The sequence below is a fragment of the Ictidomys tridecemlineatus genome, chromosome 11 (genome assembly GCF_052094955.1).
Source record: "Ictidomys tridecemlineatus isolate mIctTri1 chromosome 11, mIctTri1.hap1, whole genome shotgun sequence".
Classification (NCBI taxonomy): domain Eukaryota; kingdom Metazoa; phylum Chordata; class Mammalia; order Rodentia; family Sciuridae; genus Ictidomys; species Ictidomys tridecemlineatus.
In genome coordinates this window covers 56438665-56463001 of record NC_135487.1, presented here as the reverse complement: position 1 = coordinate 56463001, position 24337 = coordinate 56438665, and the positions used below count along the sequence as shown (strand labels likewise).

The 24337-nt window shown below is 33.0% G+C and overlaps 1 protein-coding gene across 4 annotated transcripts in view; it reads left to right on the top strand.

The window, feature by feature from the left end:
• Negr1 (neuronal growth regulator 1) overlaps window positions 1-24337 on the top strand; it is a 789855-nt gene that overhangs the window by 506086 nt on the left and 259432 nt on the right. For 2 of the 4 annotated variants that reach the window (XM_021731059.3, XM_040288863.2), the window contains exons 4-5: window positions 3023-3127; window positions 6672-6803. In XM_021731059.3, the coding sequence (XP_021586734.1) occupies window positions 3023-3127; window positions 6672-6803 (237 nt within the window). The remainder of the gene's footprint in view (window positions 1-3022; window positions 3128-6671; window positions 6804-24337) is intronic. The other 2 variants (XM_040288864.2, XM_005332336.4) reach the window with 1 other exon arrangement.

Below are 24337 nucleotides of genomic sequence, written 5' to 3'. Positions count from 1 at the left end.
TTTTATTAGCATACATTGGAAAAAAATCTAATGTAGAATTTCAATTACATATAGACCAAACACTTAGGTTTCAGAATTTGTTCTGGGTTTCATACCTGTCACTGGGTTCTTTAGCAAGATACTTAGCCACTTTGACACTTATTATTGATTCCATTTATAGATAACTCTAATTCAACTGTGAATGATTAGGTCCAGGTCCCTCTATGGATAGCAATTCTGCCCACCACCACCCCCACCATAAAATGGCATAATATTTGTATGTAACCTATGAACATTTTCCACATACTTTAATTTCTAGATTGTTAGAAACAATGTAAATATAAATGCTATGGAAGTATTTTCTATACTGTACTGTTAGGGAATACTGAGAAAGAAATATCTGTTCATGTCCAGTACAGACACAATTGTTTTTCAGAATATTTTCAATCCATGTTTGGTTGGATCTGTGAATTCAGAATTCATAGATACAAAAAGTTAACTGTAATGGAATTTACCTCATATGTTTATTGAAAGAATTATTTTACTAAAAAGCATTCATCATGATACTATATACATAATGATAATTATGACTAAATAAAAGGCAAATACTATTATTGTTATTTAGGGCAGAATGGTTAATCATTATTAAATAAGAAGGTTAATCTACCTTTTCTAATAGAATTCAACATTATCTGGACTTTCTACACATTTTCTTTAATCATATAGTAAAAAAATATATAGATCCCATGTCAGACATGGACTAAGATGTAGACATTTATTTCACTGACTTATAACAGGAAAAAATATTTTTGAAGTTGCTAATAATTAAATAACTAATAGCAAACATGCATGTACTATATAAAATTACTACAAACTTTTTGTTTCATTTTATTTTGGTTTTTACAAGGATGTAATGGGATCTACTAGACTAGGCAGTGAGTAAATTGGAAAAAGGTTTTTGTAGTAGGTACTGTTTGAGTAGATACCTGAAGAGTGAAAAAAAAGTTTAGTCGGTAATCAAAGGGTAGGATGTTTCAGGCCACAGAGAGATGAACTGAATAAGGAGAATGCCAGACATAAGGACTTAATCACAACTTGAAATTCTCACCAGAAACCCAAAGCAAAAGGCATTTTTGAATGCTGTTTTTGGACCAATGACTACTAGAGATGGTTACATAAGTATACCTATAAAATTACACACAAGCTCCTGTGTGAGGGCACACACACACACACACACACACACACACACACAAGAGAGTGAATCAGAAAGTTTACATTGTCCTTGAGAATTCAGGAAGAGAGGGTGACTCCAATATGTAATCAATCTTCAGCTTAATCTACAGATGTTCTGGCATGCCTAAACCTGTGCATTATAATAATAGCTAACATATTTTTTACATTGTTTTCATGTGTGTCACACAGTGTTAGAAGCTTTTCAATTGTAATTAACTTGCCCCTCACGACAATAATATAAGGCTTATTCTATTATTATATTCATATGGTACAGACATGAAAGCTATATATTAAGTAATTTGTGTAAGGTCACATACCTAACAAATGGCAGAATTTGGATTTGAGTCAGGTAATCCAACTCTACAACACACATCCATAACCACACAGTATTTGCAATACACATAAGAGATACTTTCATGATACCAGATATGCTTGTGAGTAACAAGCTTCTGGGAAAAATTACACTCATAAGTGTACATTAACCTTCCCAACTATATTTTATAAGTTCAGTTGCAGAGTACCATCTAGTAATAACTGTCTATGCAATCCCAACAAAATATCTTTTTACATGTCAATCTTGAAAAGTGTAATAACTCTTCATGAGCAAAGTTCTGAAAAATAATTGAAATGAGTCTGCAAAGCAGAATCCAGCCAGGTATTTATCATATGTGCATTTAGAGATTAGTAACTGAGACTGGAGTTCCTACAAGAGGTTTGAGTATTCCTTAGGAGGTAAAAGTCCTAGGACATGGAGACTGATGGATGACGGAGATAAAAGGAACTGTCGCTGTTAATGCTCAGGTTTCCGGCTTGCACAACTGGGTCATGATCAAAGCTCTCACTGGGATTAAGAACATAAGAGGAATTATAGATAGAGCAGGAAAGGTAAATCGGATTTGGTTGGGTTGGTATTGACATGGTGATGAGACATGCAAGCAGGGATGTCAATTTGCGTATATGTACTTAAGAGTCAAAATACAGATATAGCTAAGTAGATCACTTTGGAGCTTGTCAATGTGCAGACAACCATGAAATGCAAATGAATAAACAAGATCCCTTGAATCAGTATATTGATTCAAGGAACAGAAGATAATGGAGGGACATGAAGATCTGAAGGATTTTGTAAAAGTGAAAAGAGAGATATCCTTAGAGATGAGAGGAAAACTATATCCTAGAAACTAAAGGAAGAGAGGTTTTTCTTGCAAATATTTTTCTGAAATATATAATACTCTAGGAAAATATCAGGCTACTGTGAATAATTTTTTATGTGATGTAACAATGTTCGGTTGTCTTACCAAACTGAAAATCCAAATCTAGAGTGGCGAGTATAGAACTCTTTCTGATCAGGTTTGTATCAGATAGATGTTATAAAGATAGCTTATCCTATTTTTCTGCTTCCTTTTGAGGATGGTCATAAAATTGGCATCATTGAAAGCTGGTGGAAATTCTTTTGTTCTCTGTTTTTTGAGAAATCTCTTATCACTGCCCAGAAGAGAACATGCACAAAGGAAAACTGTTTAGATTATAAGCAGTACTTATCTTTTTTCCTAAAAATTGTATTTAATGTTTTGTTAGTTTTTATGATCTTAAGAAAGCTCTATGATAACTTTATAGATGTTGTTCTCATGCCTGTCAACACCTGTGACTTTAAGATGTCATCAAGGATGACAATTCTTTAAAATTCTTTTTTTTCCCATAACTCTGAAAAGAAGTGGCAACTTCTTTAATTGTTAGTATTTACTGTACAGAAATTCATTAATTCATTTATCAACATATTTATGCAATAAGTATAAAACATATTGTGTTTCAGGCATTACACTTGAGCTAAGGACACAGAAACAAAGAAAAGAAGATGTCACTACACTGTTGGACAATGTCAAAATCTATGACCAGAAGAGGACTTCCATCTCACAATGTGTGTACATGTCATCCACATTTATAAATGGGTGATTAAAACACCTTATAATGTCTATATTTATAATAGATGTGCTAGGATAATGTCCATCCCTCATAAGCACTGCAGTCTTGGTTTGGGTGATGGATGGTTCTTATGTATTTGGTTTTCTACATCCTTTCAGCTTGGACTTACTCTTCCATTTGGGGGCGATAAATTGAGTAGTATTTCATGTGAGAATTGAAGTGTTCTACATTGTAATTTTGATGCACTATGCCCAAATCCTCTCACTGGAGATAAGAGAAAAGAGGTATAAACTAACCAAGTGTCTAAAGACAAGAGTGGTTTTCTTGCACATAGCAGTAAGTTAAAGAATTAGCACAAAAGAAAACAGGACAATAAAATACAAAGAGGCAGCCAAGCACATTATAGACAAATAGTGAACTCCAGGGTTTATATCCTTGGCAAAGCAATTCTAAGTTTCAAATCTGGAATTCACTTCTGATAAGATCAGAGTGATAACAGAGGCAGGTTTAGTTTAGGATGGAAATAGTTATTTGTGTAAAAACAATAGAATGCTTAGTGCCTATCTTTTGGGAGAGCCGCTACACAGTTAATGGAAACAACAGATGGCTTAAAGTACCAGAAGTCTTGTGGGAGAAAACAAAAAAGAGATGTTGACCATGCTTTTATACTTTGTGTCTAAAAGTCCTTATATCAATGTCATATTATTGATACTTTTTGTAATATCCATTCACTTGCTCTACAGCTATTAGGTTATGGGTTATGCAATGCATAAATATATTTGCTGGCAATTCTAGCTGTAATACAGACCTTGTTCTGTAGTGGGATTGGAGAAGAATTCAGAACTATGATTAGGTGGATTGTGCCATCAATCCAGAGATACATAGTCAGTAGATGTGAATGGCGCTCTTCTGGAGTTACCGGATGTGATGCTCCTGGCATTGGTGAGATTGTGTAATACCACTGTTTTGTAGTTTTTCTCTATCTTCCAGCATCTGCCATTTTGTCCTTCAGGATAGAAAAAAAAAAACAACATTTGTGCTTCTTCTTTAATTCTGAAACTATAATTTGTTACCTTTAATTTTATATATGCATTTTGGGTAGACTTAAAATCTATTGTGTTTATTCCTATCCTTTAATACTTGTTTTAGTCAGCTTTTTTACAGCTGTGACTAAAAGATATGATCAGAACAGTTATAGAGGAGGAAAAGTTTAATTGGGGACTCACAGTTTCAAATATGTCAATCTATAGACAGGAGGCTCCATTTGTCAGGACTCAAGGTGAAGCAAAACATCATGCCAGAAGTGTGTGGCAGGAGGAAGCAGCTCAAAGGATGATTAGAAATCAGAGAGAGGTCTCTACTTGCCAGATACAAATATATACCCCAAAGCTACTCCCCCAATTCCCACCTCCTCCAGCCACACCCTACCACTTCAGTTACCACTAAGTTAATCCCCACCAGGGGATTAATCATTGATTGGGTTAAGCTGTCACAACCCAATCATTTCTCCTCTGAATCTTTTTGCATTGTCTCATATGTGAGATTTTGCAGGACACTGCAAATCCAAACCATAAAAATACTTAATAAGGCTATTGTTCATATTTTTCCATGTTTAAACAGCAAAATGATGATACATACACTCATATCTACCATATATCCTTATTTATTTAAGGATTATAAAATAGTGATTACTCAAATAGTTTATCACGTATGCATATTATAAAAGGCATGCATTTTTATGGTACCATTTTTTAATTGTGTCAGTACATAAAAATAGGAATATTCAAGTAGCATTTTAATATCTAAAATAATTCAGACCCTAATAAATTCATTTTTAGAGTCTCACAATAGTATACCTCTTTGGTTGTGATTGTCTTTAATTAATTCAGCTACACTTATTAGTGCTCTCTATACTTTAATGTATATTTATATTATTCTTACTCATAATTTAATTATAATTTCAAAATTCTTACTGGTAAATAAGAATGAGTCCCCTATATTTCAATAGTAGTAGAAGATACTCTTAAACTTGCCATATCTTAATTATACAAGTGAAATAAGAAGAGAAGAGGGGACAATAGAAAGTAAATGTTATATCAGTGCTGAAGTTGGATAAGGGAACTGAGATAAGCTAGAAGAATGATGAAACAATCAGATTTTAAGAATCTGAACTGTATTGATAACTTATTTTCGTGAGCTTACATATCAACTATCTCCTCAGAAATTTAACTATCCCCTATCTATAATTTGGCATCAGCCAGATAAATGGAAAAATAATTCCATATATTTAAACACTTGAGGTTTCAATTAGCAAAGTCATAGTTACCTGGATGAAAGCCTGTGCCGTAGCTAACATGGACCCAGACAAGCAAACCCACAGGGGAAAATTAACTAATTGATGTGGGGTTTAAATCTGGAAGGCCATAACTAAATTTCATTTTGTTTCATTCATTAAAATTAAATCTTCTTATTAGTTTTCTAACTTATATGTCATTGCAATAGTTCTGGTAATTCCAGTAAGATGAAGACAAAAATTACTTTGACTTTTGGAAACTGAACATTTAATGGAAGACTTGCTTCATTTGTTGTTCCCTGTGATATTCACTGATATGTGATGTTCAGAGACCTGTGCAAAGACAGAAAGGGTCCTTGCTCTCAAAATTCACACAGTAAAGCTTTCTTTGTCACACTTCTCATAACCAGGGTCCTTACTGCCCAATCATTCTCAGCTTGCAACTCAATTAAAATTCTGTTATGAAAGAAACACGTTTTCATTTCAAATATCATTCACTTGAGAATGTTCTTTATCTGTGGTTATATCTTTATGTTTTTAATTCACTACTATACTGCTTTTAGCCAAGTAGAATGTTCAGATTATCAAAAAATAAGACTATACTTGTATTTATAACCATGTAACTCTTGGTTTTGATATCATGAAGATTTTTTCCTGAACTTTCTTGAGTGACTTGTAGATAGTGTTTACAGCCTAAACTTCTTGGCAACATTAGTAATTTTGGAAACAGAAATGCAGCAATGATTTTATGGATCTTTATACTCTTATCAAGCTATCTGGCTTGAAACCTTGTGTATGGTAGGAGATTTCCCCAAAAGAAAAGTAACATTTAGTTAGGTTAGGTGTCAAGTTGCTAGCTTACACTATATAAAAGTCAATATGTACCAAGTCATATTAGTGAATTTCATCTACACTGCTAGGAGGTTGTTGAACTCAATTATAGAAATGTGCAGAGCTCTATTTGATGTGTAAGGAGGTTAGGAGACCACAATCAATTAAAAAGAACACATGTATATCCTGTTCTGGGAAACAGTTGTTTTGGTATCCCTTGTTCTGCTTCTGCTTTTTTTTTTTTCTCTGAATTTTCCTCTGAACACAAGAGAACAAAGAGTTTAATAATTCCCTAGTTTCATTTGGAATTGTTTTGTCAGCAATATCTAGTAAGAAGTCATGAGTTTGTGTTTTACTTGAATGAAGCCTCAGGCTACTACAATTAAACATGCTGTTGTGTTTTTTTTTTTTGTAGCAAAATCATTTGAAAATGGACAATATTTGGACATTTATGGAATTACAAGGGACCAGGCTGGAGAATATGAATGCAGTGCGGAAAACGATGTGTCCTTCTCAGATGTGAAAAAAGTAAAAGTTGTCGTAAACTGTAAGTCTCATCACCATTTATCAAGATAACTTCTGATAAAATATTAAATACTGTGGAAAAATATTGTCTGAAATTGCTGCTGCTATTTTTTTAAAGGTGGTCTATTGGTAACTATCACCTGCTGACAGTGAAAAAGTATACCTGTTGGAATATTGATCAAATTGTTCGTGTAACATCAGCTGTCCCAGCCAGTCCCCCAGAATTATATCTTTTCCAAAAGATAATTGTTTTTTATTGTTTTTTTGGTTCGTTTTAGTTATACATGATAGTAGAATCCATTTTGCTATGTTTATACAAGCATGGGCTATATCTCATTCTAGTAAGGACCCCCTTCTTGTGGATGTGCAGACAGCATTTGATTTTATGAGCAAATTGAAATGTTTCTAGAAGGTGGCACCTTCTCTTTCCTCCCTTATGGGTTTCCCCTGGTGGACACAAGAGGAAGTTTAAGTGTGTAGCTCTATTCAGACTTGATGAAGCCAAAGTGTGATAGTCTCCACTTATGGAGAAGACCTGTGCTGTGATGCTTATATACTACTTGAACAGTTTAATTGTATTTAGCTTGGAAATGTTTGAAAAAAATAAGAAAGATGTTTTCTATTGTTTTTGCTGCTGTGACTAAAGCCCTTATCAGAAAACTTGTAGAGGGGGAACAGTTTATTTGTGGGCTCATGGTTTCAGAGGTGTCTATCCATAGATAGCTGGCTTCATTCCTCAGGGCTCCTGATGAGGCAAAACAACATGGCAAAGAAGTATGGAAGAGGGAGGCAGCTTAGATGATGATCAGAAAGCAGAGAGAGAGACTATACTCACCAGATACAAACTATATACCCCAAAGCCATGCCCCCAATTCCCAGCTCCTCCAGCCACACCCTACCCACCTTCAGTTATCACTCAGATAATCCCTATTAGGGATTAATTCACTGATTGAGTTAAGACTCACAACTCAATTATTTTCCTCTGAATTTCTTGCATTATCTTACACATGAGCTTTTGGTGGACACCTAATATGTAAGCCATAACACCATGAACATCATTATTAGAAAGTTAGAATATAAGTCAGCTACTTGCAGAACCATCAATGTTATTAAATCACACCCTTTGTCTAAATGCCTCCAAAACACTTGAAATAAGACAATTTTCTAATAACATCCTATTGCATATCTTATTGTCTCATAATAATGACTTTACTCTTTAAAAATGCCCCTTAGTCTTTCTTTCAAAAACGTTCACATCCTCTAACTTTTTTCATATAAAACACCTTTAGGATAAGAATGCTTTACCAGAAGTATAAACAACCTGTATCTTACTTTTTTCATTCCATTTATACATCTTTCTGCATATGACCCTTGGTAATAATTGCACATTGTATAATGCCACAGATCAGAGGAATTGTTCCAAGTATATCCAGGAATGCTAACACTAATCACTAGTTATTCCATATTAATATACATTTTTCAGTCTCATGAGCCAAAAAATAACTTTCAGAACATGCCTAGCAGTTGAGTTGTCTGCCAGATCAAATCACTGTCATCAACTAGCATTTGTAAGTGACTCATGTATACACTAGGGGTTTAACTGTCTCTGTTAAACAAGAAAATGTGCATGATACCATATCAGGATAGCAGTTTTTGGAGCAAGATTTTTCAGAGTGCTCCACAACCAAACCATGGTAGAAACACCAGAGAAGCTCATTATAAATGGGAATTTCTGGGCTTCATATAAATCCTGTTGAATCAGAATCCTTGGAGTATATGGCCTAGATTTCTGCATTTTGACAAGTTCCCATTGATTCTCAGGACTCTTGTTACAGAGGGCTAGCGCTTATACCTCTGGAACTTTCTGAAATAAGAGGTAACAAATAAGAAAAAACTACCAACCATTTTATTAATGACATACTTACCTGAATATATGTGAAGTGATTTTATTATTGGAGGGTTGGAAAAAGAGAAACATGATAATAATTAAGGAGTAATATTTTTTTAGCAGTGACTACTAAGAAATGGAAAAGTAGAATTAAACTTGACAAATAAGCCAGGAACACAGCCCAGCAACCCAGCCTGCTTAAAGTCTCAGATTAAAAATATGCCTTTGGTAGGGATAGCACTGAAAACCCACCTGCTATATGGATTTGCATGGGCCCATACTCCATACATAATTTCCATTTTCCTTTGTTTTATATGTTCTTTTTTTCCTCTAACTTTAGTTTATTGTTATTTAAAATTTAATCTGATTTACAGTTTTCACAAATGGCTGAGGACTTCAGACTTTTGAGGATTAAGTTAAGGCAGTAGAAACATGGAGAGAAACTAAACAGAAAGAAAGACACATCAACCCAATTAAGTTGTCCTATAAAGGGTATGGATAGAGAAGAGAATCCATCCCATAAAGCAAAAAGACAGAAACTGGAAGAATAAGATATCAAGAACTACAAGGGTTCTGCTAGTTTCATGGATGCTGGCAGAAGACAGACACAAAGGTCCGGTTAGTGCTCTGAGCAATAGTCATAACCAGAGTATTGTCATTTTCTAGCATTAGTTTCTCAAGCTCCAATGAGTATAGGGTGTTATGATGAAGACTAGCTGACTCCTATACATATCTTACATAGTAGCTATGCCATAGCTGAAGCAGTGAACTTGAGACACTAAGTTTCTTTATAACGGCAATGAGAAAACCTGCCCTTCACCACAGAGGAAGACATTACATTTATTATAGTGGACCATAACCAAACCTGTCTTATGGTTCAAAGGGAGAACTACTTTCTACCATCTAAGATTGTAAAAAAGAATCAAAAACAAATCTCTCAGTGTCTCTGCATGAGAAACTCTCAGAAGTATCAAAGTCCCGTGAAGAACTATCTTCCAACACAAGATGGAGCAGGAAAGTTTGGAGCAAAATTACTTCACCTGAAGAAAGTACTTGAATTCTTTTTTTATGATGCCAGAGAACTTAGAATAAGTATAGAAGATTCTGTGAATCACTCTATCATAGGAGGATAACAGGAAGATAAAGGTAAAAGTGGGAGAAAATGGAAGGGAAGTACTTTTTTCCCCATATTTTATTGGTGCATTATAGTTGCACATAATGCTGAGATTCATTGTTACATATTCATACATGCATATAATATGACAATATAATTTGGCCAATATCATTTCCCAGTATTTCCCCTTTCCCTCCTCTCTCCCTCCCCCTGGTCTCCTTTACTCTGCTGATTTGTTAGGGAAGTACTTTCTAAGTCATTACATGGACTACCTTTTTAAATAATTCATTTCAGGTAGGTAAAGTAGAGTCATAAATGGAATGTTGCTGCAGCTATGACATTAATTTCTCTCTCATTAAGTAATGGATCCAACATAATTTTTAAGTAATTTTAAATAGTTTTGTCTTTTGCCTCTCCTTGAATCATACTCTGAAAGCTTTTTATGAATGTTCCATGAAGTAGTGTTTCACAATGATTGTGCTTATTTGCCTTGTGTTTAATATTACTTGTGTTCTATAATACTGATGTCACACATATACAAGTGATAGCTAAGGTGCATAAGTGTGTGTATGAACAGTGCACATGTATTCCTGTTTGTGATAAAGTTCACAGAGTTTTAATTTGTGTAAACTGTCCCTTGAAAAGGCAAAGATTGAGAGATGCTTATGTATTTTACCAAGTTGATTTCCCAAAGGAAATTAGCCAAAACCAAACTTTAGTCCACCAAAGTTCAGAATTGAGCTCAGCATTCTCTGTTGCTAGCATGAAACCGCACATCACCTGATAACCTGCAGACTCCCTGAGGATGGTGTCATGCCAGGATCAAGGCAGGTCTTCATTTTATTGCTCTTAATCAATATTGATTGTATATATGGAATTGAAATAGATTTGTGAGTTATAATTTGAAGAGAAACTCTATTCTTTTTTCCAAAATAGAGTTCAAGATTAAATTTAATAAATTTTCATAAGCTCTAGTATATTCAGTCATGTGTTAAGTCAATTTGAGAAAGAGATTTAGGCCCCCTGTAAGTTTCAAATGTTTACTATTTTATAGTTTGTCTAATATATCTGCCACGTATACTATATATAAAAAAACACATGTATAATAAATAAGAGCCTATTTGAAAAAAATTGTGTGTCTACAACTTTAATACAGATTTCCATTCAATTTAGTCAAATAGATTCATGAAATGATTAATATAATTGACTTATAGAAATTGGGCTGGTTTGCTGATTGAACAAATCAGTTCCTTTTGAGTTACTCAAACAAAGACTTACTATAGGAGAAGAAAAGTTGTGAGCCACTAAATTTAGGTTGTGGGATTATTTCTGAATAAGGTAACTAGGTAATTATTCTCCTTGTATATAAATATATTTATTTTATTTTTGTGTATGTGTTTCTTATTAAATCAAAAACAAACTAAAATAATAAAAAAGTCACATACATTATCATTACAAGATCTTGGGAGGCTAAAACATACGTCACACACACACACACACACACACTCACACACACACACACACAGGAGACACAGAGAAATAGATACACAGATCGACAGAAATTTGGAGCAGTTAAGAAGCCAGTGAATTTAGTTTTGGACAGATTCCCCATCTTATTTGAACTTGTGTTGTATCTCTAGCGGTAGCCTCATGCCCACAATTTTTATTGTCAATTACAAAATGGAAGAATGAATAAGTCTCAAAAAACCCATGGACTTAACTGAATGAGGGAAAACAGGAACTCCTGAAGTCTGAAGGTCTAGTAACGAAAGGAGAGATCAGAGTCTAGGAAACCAGCAAAGCTAACTCATTGGATGTCAAATCATCATACAATGTAGACCCATGCAGAAAAGCAGAATCCCAGGTCTTAGAAATCAGCAAAGCCTGGAAGATTCAATTCTTGCTGTTCTATGGTCTTGTGACAGAGCTTTTTTTTTTCTCCACTCTCTTATGTATTCTTGTGAGGAGCAGCTGTTTCAGAAATGTGGTCCTTGTAGTCAGATATGATTTTCTTGGCTATAATTATCTTTTAGAAAATATTTAATATTTAGTTGTGGTTGGACACAATACCTTTATTTATTTATTTTTATGTGGTGCTGAGGATTGAACCCAGGGCTTCCAATGTGCTGGGCAAGTACTCTACCTCTGAGCCACAACCCCAGACCACTGGCTATAATTATTAACAAATAATTTACCATTTCATAATTAACGTGGCTTTGAGAACCTGGACAAGATTTACTTTACCTGATTTACAAATTTTACTCTTGTAAATTTGAGGCAATTATATGATATATATATATATATATATATATAATAAAACATTTACAAATATATAAATGTAAAATCATTTTACTCTAAAATGTAAGCTCTATATGGGAAGAAGTTTCCCCCTTCTTTGAAAATTGATATGGTTCCTGTCACTTAGAGCAGTACCTAGTCTGCAGGAAGACATTAGTTATTGAATGAATGGATTATTAAAGAGATTAGATTCTCCCAGGTGAATAATTCTATTAGGCAAAAGAGAGAGGAATTATTAGGTTTGCTTCATAATTTTTTTCTCCCAGGAAAATGAGTACATGATATGTTGAATAACATCCTTCTGATACCATTTTTTTTCCTACCAAAACTTTCAGGTGGATCAATAAAGATAACTTATAAATATAAATTTGAGTATAAATATAAAGATATTTGTATAGTGCTTTTATTTAGGGAGAAGCAGCATTAATTCCAGTTTTTACAGATGAAATAATTGAGATACAGAGAGATTAAAATGTTTAATAGCTTCCCCGATTTTTAAGAACAAAACAGACATGAATAAAAGAGTTTATTAAATTAACTGAAAAAATATAGAGAGTCAGCCAGATTAAAGTGAAAAGAGCTTTGGATATTATTTCAGTCTTTACTTGTGATAGATTCATAGACTGACCATTTTACTTAGTATCAGAAATAATTTTGCATATACTTTGCAGTAAAGGAGAAATAATTCTTCCCATGGTCAAATAAATAGTAAATCCATTTTGAAGTGTGCTACAAACGAATTTTTTATTCAATATATCACAAGCACATATTTGTGCAATATTTTGCATCCACTACATAGTCATTTATGCAAATGTGCACCATATCTACCAATATAACTAGCCCCAAACATGTGGAATAGAATGACCCAAATAGTATAACTTAGAACAACTGTATCAAAGCCTGAAATGAGGAACCACAGGGGAGAGGAAGAGAAGGAGAAGGCTTTTAGGAAAATTACCAGTTTTCTCAGGCTATTCATAAAATTTTCTCCAAAACCTTGGACAATTTAGGCAGACATGTCAAACTTAAGACTAGAAAAAACTGGAGATGATAAGAAGCCATCATTGTAAATAAAGAGAAAATCCTGGCATTTAGTATTTGAGTAGGGAAAAAAAATGCTATTGTGGGACCAGAAGACAATGATTGTTGGAAAATATAGTCATCACCTTAGTTTTTATTTATGGCTCTATTTTATGCCCTATATAACTTTTTGTTTAACTCTTATTTTACATTTTATTATAATTTAGTCCAAATTTGTTGCTGTTTTTTAAGCTAATTAACACTTACTTAGCCATAACAATTCAGAGCATAAAAAGTACATTCAGTTTCCTGTGTACTTCAAATGAAGTACTAGTTCATATTCCATCTCTAGAGTAATAATGAGGCACTTCAGTACGTCTACACATTCATTCATTTAGCTACTTATTGCTTAGCATGAGACAGTCAAGATGTCAGTTCCTAGGAAACTGGTGTCCAACAAGTTCACTCTCTAGAACAGGAGAAACACAAAAAATTATATTGTTACAATACAGTGTGACAAGTGATTTGATAAGCCAATCATAAAGTGCTATGCAAGGCTCAAAAATGCACAAAACACAGCCTTGAGGTATCACTGAAAGCATCTGAGAGGTCTTAACCCTGATGGAGTTTAAAAGATGAAATTGAATTTGACAGGAAAGAAGGGTACTGTAGATAGAAGCAGCAGCAGCATTTGCTTAGCCTCATAGGAGTCAGGGGACAGGGAATTGTTGCTTAGTCAGGCTGCGGTGGATTGGAGTGAACCAAAAAAGGAAACAGAAAGAAAAGAACATGGGCACCACAGGGAAAGCAAGACCAGATTGGGTAGAAGTTAATGAATTCACATAGGGATACTTAGACCCAGTGCTTCACAATCAAACAATAATACCTTTGAGATAGAACTATTCAGAGTAAACTCTGAATATTAAGTAAATGTGTTTAAATATTTTCATTTCCCACAACTGTGGAGAATACTTGGAAGATTTGTTTTGCCATGACAAAAGTAAGGGAGGGAATTAAAGTGATAATACTGAGAATAATTTGAACTGAAAGAGAAATAAGGAGCTAAGAAATCTGAGGGAAATCCCTGAAGGTATTGAACAGGGAATATTACAAACATATGGATAATCACTCCATAAACATGTTTTTAAATAAAACATTTTTTTTCAGAACAACGTAAAAAGGTAAGACTTATTTCTTTTCTCCTTGGAACCATGTGATATGAAAAGGTCAAATTAATTCTATGGTTTATGTGATCCTTCAGTTGAAATAAGACTGTTATTAAATATATGATTAAGGAATCCATGATTTCTTTTATTAAGGGAGATGTAATTGATTCTCTGTTTTAAATGTTAAACATACACTTGGATTAATAACTAGTGTGCTGAGATTCTTTTTACTTAATGAGTCTGAGACCAGGTTGAACTTAAATGTGTTCTCCCAAACTTTTATCTAAATTTTGAGAGGAGTTTACTATTAATAATCTATGAGTGATCTTTTCCCCTTTGTTCATGAAAAATCAAAAATGTGTCTGCAGCAATGATATATGCATATTTCATTGTTCTTAACTTTTCTAAAAGTGAAAGCTGAAATAATTTCATTGCTTAAAAAACATAAACAAAACTTTTTGCTAGAAAAATCTGTATTTTATTGAGAGCTCTTTCTAGGTTGACATTCATCACTTCAGAAAAATTGTGTATAAAGTAGTAGATATAATAAGGTTTGACAATCTGCTAGCAAAAAGGAAACAACTTGTAACAGGGTGAAAATGCTTTGGGTTTAAAAGGACTCCATGCCAAACTGAAAAACAGTGTTAAAGATAGGAAGGAAATAACAATAGAAAAACTACACGTATGTATGCCTACATACATACACTGCAAATATACACACATTTGTGATGGTGTATTTATCTAGATTTAAGTTCTTATGTTTTGCCAAACTGGCAAAGGGTCAAACTCAAAAATCACAAAGGAAGTTCTTCTTAATCTATTCTTCAAAATTATTTTAAAGTTGCAAACTTTGCATTAGTCCATATAAACATAGAGTTTATAAACTTGTATTTATCTAAATCCAGCTTTATCAGCATGCTTTCTCAGTGAATACATACATCAAGCAAAGTAATCTATGGAATTGAATTCTTTTTAACCCAACACTTGAGAGCCATTCACAGAATGGAGCAACATTGAATTAATCTTGGGTCTTTGCCATATCATCATGATTAAGCTTCACGGAAACTGCCAAATATTCTTTGGCCTGATAGTGCACATGTTTATGAGGCTTGTGTATGTGTGAGAAGAAGTAGAATGGAATGATTAGGGGAAGAGAATGGCAGACATAGCATAAATAAAGACAGTATATAGAAAAAAATTAGAAGAAAAAAATGGGAACAAAAGGGACCCACTTGTATAGCAATACTAAACTACATTATCAAAGACATTTATATAATAAGAAATAGCAATGAATTTAATATGCAGATTCCAGAATAACCACTCACAGAAATTACTGAATAATTCAGACTATGTTATATTCATCTGTAAATAAGTGGGTATAATTTGTTTTTTAAAATTTACTAGATGATAATCCACATTTTAAGTTTAGGTATTATAGAAAAAAGTAACATAATGAGGCATATTATCTTAATGCATACTAGTTTTTCTGCAATAAGTCATACTTTAACCTAGTCTAAATAAAGAAGAACTCTGTGGTCTGGAACAGATGTTAAAAATGTTTTCTGTATTTAGGACAATCAGCAACATTTACAAGATAGGACAGAGGGAGGTATATCAATTAGGTGAAGTTCACAAATGCTTCATTCATTAATGCTGTTTCATCTTTGTGAGCATATTGGTTTTGTAAAGCCTTCTGTTTTTCTGTGGATAACCAAGGACTTTGAAGCTCTGTGTAATTCACCTGCAGATACAGTCTTTGCTAAAGTCTCTCATGAGCTGTTCTTCATGCCCAAACAGGAAATGAATTAATCTGATAATTTATAACTTCTTTACACATTAAGTTGTGTAACTCCAAAAATCCAGTATTCTGATATACTCTTGATAGAATCTTCTCATTATCTAATGCAATAAAGTTTTCAAGTTGTTTATCAAAATCTGGCTTTATCTCCTTCCCACACCTACTGCTTGCACCACTTCATCCAGCCGGCTTTGAGCTTAGTTTGGGCCCTGTGAACAAATTCCCTTGAGGGAAATGCAAGCAGAAATGATACAGGCCACTTCCTGGAGTGCCCTAAAAATTTTTCATGCATGCTCTGCCTTGCTCATTTCCCCTCTCTGCTAACAGAGATAGTAATCTCAAGTACAACCTTCAAAGTTTCATGTTGAAGATGACCGAGCTGCCATTACATTGAACCCTGGAATGACTGCGTGCAACAGAAAACTCTACTCTTTACCCATTTCACTGCTCACCTTTCACTGACCTAAAACATTTTCCATGCATGCTCTTCATGTGAGAACTAAACTTCTCTTTTGCTGACTCATTTCATGTTCACCTTTATTTGTTCCCAGAATATAGTCTCCCCTGACTAATGCCTTCAAGGATATATCCCAAAATACCTTGGGTAAAATACAAATTTTGTATGTTATACTACTTCAAAAATCTAGCTTAGAAGCAATCATAACAAGCTCCAGGAGAAAAGTATAGAGATAATGGCTGTCTCTTCCTCTGTGAAGCATAGCCAATTGAATTTCTGTTTGTAAATTTTGTGAGTTACAATGAAAAAAATCTTTGAGTATCATGCCTTTGAAGCTACCTATGATTATACCTAAAATAAAATTAGATTCAAAATATCATCTGGCTATAAACCTGACATGAACTTTCCTGACAAATTATGACTAAAGAAAAAGAAAAATAAATAGTGGTTGTAAAACCTCCCAAAATTAAAATGGACATAAAAACAGAATCTAGAAGGAATTTATACATATAAGAGGCTCAAGAGTTAAAATATGAAAAAAAAATATCTGCCTAGCTTAACCTCATGGAAGACAGCAGCCCTACCTCTATAAAAGAAGACATAGACTTCATTTTCTTTTAAGAAACTTCCAGAATGTACCAAAGAGGAAATCAGACATTCCCCTTTAGTGTATGCTTGCAGCTTTTGAATGCAGTTGGAGTAGCATTTCTCTGCTTTCATCCACCTCTCTTTATCAACTGACCCATTTCATTTTATATTAGTCAGGGTTCTCTAGAGGAACAGAATCAAAAGGAAGTATAATTATAAAAATCAGATTTACTAGGTTGGCTTAAGGGACCAGAAGCTAGATAGTCCACAATGCCCATCTTCAGGCTGGAGAGCTGGAAGAACCAGTAGCTGCACAATCCAAGATGCTGAAGCCCTAGAACAAGAGGGATCAATTGTGCTACCCTAGTCTGAGACCAAAGGCTTCTGGAGAATAACTGGCAGTCTGCTTTGGAAGAGTGAAGAAGTGAGAGTCCAATATCCTCAGACAATCACAGCAGCAATCAAGAATCCATTCAAGAAGAATGGAACTTGCATCTGCTGCTGCTTTCTTGTTCCTCCAACTTTTATTACATCTAAGCCATCATCCTATTGGACAGTGCTGCCACACTTAGGGAGAGTCTCCATTTCAGTTGGCTATCAATCATGCCAATAATTCCTAGACATACCCTCACTGACAAACCCATAAGTCTCTAATCTTCCACATCTCTTAATCCAATCAAGTTTACAATTCAAACTAACCATTACATATTTCATAGGGTGTGTTTTTTTAAACTTTATGTGTGGAAAGAAAAAGATGAGAAAAGGACTAGAACAACACAATAGAAAGTATAACTCCATTGGCACCAAGAATTATGGTATCAGGGAACAGAGTTAGACAAAATGAACTCAAGTAGATTTTTCAAGTTGTATTTGATTAGTCATTTTGACATCAGAAAGGGGAGAAGAGCTCTGGCACAGACTTGCTCTGCACTTGGCCTACATCAGTTAGGAAGATTAGGGAATCCTTATTCCCCACCTATCCCTGTGTGGGAAAGTGTTCATTCAAACTAACACTCTGCAAAGGAGGGAGAAGGAGGACTGGGAAAGCCTAAGTAATTATATACTAGAACAAGAAAAACAATAGTATATATATAAACAAACCCATTGGGCATGAAAATCTTACTTAAATTATTGGCAATAACAAAAGGAAAACGACAACTTTTTTTTTAAACACACTTACTATTAAGGACTCAAGAGTTTGCTCAACAAAAATATAATAAAATCATAAAAAGAGACTGAGATGAAAGAACTAGATTAAAACAATAGGGTGCATTATAAGGATAACTACTCATGATGAAATGAAAGCTGGTGACTTATTTCTTACCATTAATCATAAGAAAAAAAAGAAAAAAATATATATATATACACATCATGAAAATGCTAGAGGTTAGATAGGATAAGAAATATGTCTTTCCCAGCATAACTAAACTATGGCAATAGCAGACATACAATTGGGATCCAGAAAGTATCACAATTGCTGTTCTATGGGCAAAGTGCCCAATCTAGATGTTCCCTAGAGGTGTAGATTCTGGTTTGAACTTGCCAGTATTGAGAGATTACAGACAAAGCCTTGACCCTTTAGAGTAAGAAAAATCACATTAATGATAACCTGCTTCATAAAGTTGGGGCAATGAAAGTATAACACACTCAGGGAAGTCATAGGAAACAAATAAACAACAACAACAAAAACAACCCACCCTGTCAGGTATACCTCAACTTTGACATGAAGTAAAAAGGCAGGGGAAGGAGTTGTGTGAAAGAAAAACATTCTTCTGAGAATTTGCAACCACAGGCTCACCTCAGTGAGAAAAACAAAATGCAATATTTTTGCAGGATACATATTAAACACAGGCATCAAAAATTTTCTAAAGTTGAAATTCTTCATACATAAGTTCCCAATTGAAAATCCAGTGCATAAAAAAGAAAACAAGCCCACAATGGAAAAGCAAGCAAACAAATAACTGTAGAATAAGAGATAAATACTGAAAATATTGGAAACATTCCAAATATAATGTGAAGAAACAGGATGTAAACATGCTTAAAGAAATCAAAATGGAATTACAATATGATGAAATAATGCTATCAAAATTGATCAAACAATTTTAAATAAACCTCTTCAAAACATACCAATATCTCAGCTTAAAAGGAGAATCTATGAAGAGCTATAACAAATTTCATACATGTGCATTAAATGTAAATACATTTCCTTTAATGTTAGTAAGACAATGATGATGCTTTTATCACTTTTCTTACCAAGGCTATATGATCAGGAAAAAAAATATGAAAAATAAAAGAACTTGAAAACAATAATTAAAATTCCCATCATCCTCAGATCATGTTATTGCTTTTATATAAACCTAGAAGAATTTACAGATAAATTAATATAACTAATGAGTTTATTATGGTTAATAGTTATAAGACAAATATGTCAATTTTACATTGCTATAAAGCAGTAAATAGTTAAAGTCCAATTGAAAAAAAATATTGTTTGCAATATAAACAAAACATAAATATAATTTATATATATCTAATAAAGTATGCCTTTGGAGTCTTTGAAATGCAATTAAGAAGAGTTAAGTAAATATAAAGGTTAAAAATAACCAACAATATCTGAAAGACCAAGACACCCTCATAGTAAAATATATTGTATGTTAAAATTCAAATTATAAACCAAAGTCAGCTTTTCATGAATCATGGTAAGCTAATTCTAGAATTCTTATAGAGGAGTTGAAGATGTGGCACAATGGTAGAGTGCTTGCCTGGTTTTGCATGAGGCCCTGGGTTCAATACCCAGCACTAGAAAAACTAAAATAAAGTTTATATGAAAAAGTTAAGATTCTTCTAAAGAAACAAACAAACAAACAAAATAGGTGGATAATGTGCTGTATCAAATGAATGTCAAAGTGTGTTATAAATGAATATTTTAAAAAGTGTGGGAATCATTTAACAATTGTCAGATCTACAACTGGTAAAAAGAGAGGGCCCCAAATAGAATCATGATGTTCAAGAATTTTGACATATGAGTCACACTGGTAGAGAAAAAAAAACTGCTTAAATGGGTTGTGGAAAATTCATTTTCATAAGGAAATTAATCAGCAATATATGTGGAATCCTATATCACAAACAAAACAAAATGCATTTCATATACATTGAGACTGTAAGTCAGGAAAATCATGAAGCCTCCTGACTCAGAATGGAAAATGTCCTTGAGGCAAACAGGAAAGTGTAAATCATGGTGAAAATTACATTCTTAGACCTCATTAACATTAATAATTTCTGTTTCAAAGGAAAGCAAACAGAAAGTAGGGAAAGTATTAAAATACACAAAATCAATAAATATTAAATATCTAGAAATATAGAGAGAGCTTATTAAAAGAAATGTAAATAATTCCCTAAAATATTTTCAAAAAATAAAAGACAGGTAGGTGAACTGGATCAAAAACATATGAAAAGATATTCAATCTTATTGGTTGCTAAGTAAACACAAATTAAAATCTTAAATGTGTATCATTTCAGATATACAGGTTAAGAATATAAATGTCATTCAATATTTTATATATATAATTATATATATATATTTATATATACATAATAGATAGATTGATTGATTGATTGATTTTGAGTATCAGAGATTGAACTTGGGGGCACTCAACTACTAAGCTACATCCCCAGCCTTATTTTGTATTTTATTTAGAGACAGGGTCTCACTGAGTTGCTTAACACCTTGCCTTTGCTGAGGATGGCTTAGAACTCCTGATCCTTCTGCCTCAGCCTCCTGAGCCACTGGGATTACTGGCATACACCACTTCAGGAGGTTTCAATATCTTACATTTGTGAGAATGTGATACAAAGAGAGCTCTCACATACTCTTGAGAGGAATGTGAATTGAAACAGTGATGCAGGAAAAGCAATTTTGTATCTTCTAGAAAAGTTAACATGTATACCCTACAACATGTATATTTCTCTCTGCAGTATAATCCCTGCAGTTGTGTACATGTGAACAAAAGAACATGCACAAGAACATTTATAAAGTCATTCTTTGTAATCACAATAAGACAAAGTATAACCCAAATGTTTGTCAGGGCATGTGTAAATTTTGATAAGTTATATAATGAACTTCTATGCAGAAATGAAAGTAATTCTATAGTAATTACAATACCCAGTATGAATTTATCTCAAAAGTATAATATAGAATAAGAAACAATATTCAGAAAAATAACATGTTTGGAAATTTTTTATATAATGTTCAAAAATAAGCTAAAACAAGTATATTGTTTAGAGAAACTTGAATAGATTGTAAACTAGGAAGTTGTGTCTCCAGAATACTGATGACAAGGTCAGAAAGAAACAAACCCATAAAAGGGAAACAAATGAATTTTATAGGAGTCATATATAATTTACCAATTATAAGTCTTTCTGAGGGAGAAGAAACCACAACTAAAAGAGGAATATTCAAACTAATAATTGAATAAAATTTTAAGGGATTAAAAAACCCTTCATATAGCTATGAAAATAGCCAATAAGCCAGAATGGTTGTGCTAATGCCTGTCATCCTAGTTAGTGCAGACGCTGAGGTAAAAGATCATAAGTTTGAGGCCAGTCTGGGCAATTTAGTAAGATCCTGTCTCAAAATGAAAAGGGCTAGGGATGTAGTTCAGGGGTAAATTACCCTTGGGTTTGATCCCTAGTACCAGAAGAACAGCTGGGTGGAAGAGGAATTGCCAAGAGAAGCTTAGATGTATATTTTAAAAATCATTTCCATAAATGAAATGTTATATCAGAATTTAGTCCACACAAAATAAATGTCATTCCTACAGAAAGCTTTAAAAATCAGGCTATCCTCATATTTCTTCTTCACAATACTAAATGGCTGCCAATGGAACCATGCTTGTAGACTTTGGGAAGACATCAATTTTGACTTAAGAAACAATTATGAATGTGTGATGCCAGTAAGAAGGTACTACTTGCAAAATGTCAGAAAATATCCCTTCCACAGGTCTCTCTTGTTTCCAGTTGATATAGTGACAGTAACAGTACTAGAAAAAACATAGTATGAAATTAGTGACAACCAGTTAAGCTTGAAAACCAGCTAAGGTCAGATATAATAACAAATAATTATTATAAACAAGATTTTATAAATTGCATCAACATTTTTCATTATAATTTGCATACTATAGATACATAAATTGAATATAAAAGATCCTGATATGAAATGCAAAATTATAGTATGTAATATGGGTCAGTATAGAAATTGCACCATGAAAACATGCAAAATACCTCCCCCCTTGGTTACAGAACATTAATTAATTTTTAAATTAATTGGACATTAATTTAATTAATTATTGAATCTTAACAATTCAAGAAACACAAGTTAAGGAATATTATTAAATCCTAAAAGCAAACTTTATAATAAATGCAGTGCAGAAAACGCAAATGCAAGTCTGTTTCACACATAGTAACATAGGAAGGAAAATCTATAAAGAATAAGAACTGAAACTCATAAAAAGAAAAGAAAAATCAAATGAAAATATCAGTTATAATAACAAACTAATATGATTATTAACCCATTAAAGGGCAAAATTACAGTGCTTAAAACACTAATGTTTATTACATTTTAATATATTAATCAATAACATATTACTTACATAAGGGATCCTAAAGGAAATTAACATTAAAAATTAAAGTATAGATAGAGATGTACTAAAATAAAGAGAATGGTAGTAAAATATTTCCAAAAAAATATTTTGAAGGAGCATAATACATAGTATGGTAAGTTCTTTTTTGTGAGTTTGGAACCAATTGAGAGCTATATCTAAGATTATGACAAATGGAAATCTGTCCCCTATCACCACAAGTTTGGAGGAGATGCTGTACCCTATTGGAAGGATGCCTCTCAATAAGGAAAGCACCCAGGAGCCTGCCTAATTCCTTCTTTTAATTGAACATTTTGATAACTCACTCTTCATTTCATCAGAATAGAAACAGAGATCAGGAATATTATTCTAGACCGTCCACACAAAACTATGAGGCTGTAAAACTGGTGATTGTTTTCTAACAATCCATATCAGTAAAGAAATAATCATAGATCAAACAATGTACAATATACAGAAACGCACACTCAGACATGTGTTTGTGTGTGTATATATGTATATGTGTGTGCATTTATATAAATCTAAGAAAATTTGTACTTTGTATAATAATGATTTGTATAATAATGTACTTTGTATAATAATGATTATCACATAGAAAATGTTTACAAATTCACAAATATTCAGAGAAAGTTTTAATTTCTGGACTAAAAAAATTAGAATGCTGGATAAAGTATGATATAAAGGAATGATATTGAATTAAAATAAATATATTTCCATAGTAATTGCATGGAGATAAGAAAGTGCAGAAACTACTTTTTGTCTTTTTTTTCAAAGTATCTGAGACCTTAAGCAATCATTTTAATGATAATGTAAGATACACAGAACAGGAGATAAAGAACAGAGACAATTAAAATTATGAGACATCCTCCCACATAAATCAAAGTGCCGCGAGATGGTTGTACCTATAAGTAGGGATAAATGATAAATGTACCCCAAATTTTAGAAGGATATATAGGAAACATTTTCTGTCTCGGGTTTGGCCCTGATTTCTGGGGGAAAACTCAAAATACATAACTTCACCTTCCCCACAAATAAATAGTCCCCAGTCACATAACTATATTTCACTTTTATTTTTTAAAATTGATTAATCAAATGTACTTTGCTCCCAGATAGGTGAAACCCGCAGGAAACTGGCAAAAAAAAAAAAATCCCTCAAATTTTTAGAGAAATGTCACTTTAAACTAATTAAAATAGTTTGAAAATCAGACATAAGTTCAAAGAAGCAAGAGTGGAGCTTGAATATGAGAAATAAATAAGAATTTTATATCAAAATTCTTTATAGAACTTCCAATTATGAAAATTAAAATAATTATAATTAAAAACCCCACAACCAAAAAAAATGGTGTATATAGGGTATATACAGCTAAAGAGAGATTCAGCAAATTGGAAAATAGAACTGAAATATGTATTTAGAAGGCTAACCAGAGAAAGCAAGAAACAGAATTTTACAAATATACATAAAAGATACTGAAGTATAGAGTATAAAAATCTAAAATACATACATATTATTCCATAGGACATATTATAGAGATTAAGGAAATGGGGAATAGGTAAATTCAAGGACAATGATTTAGAA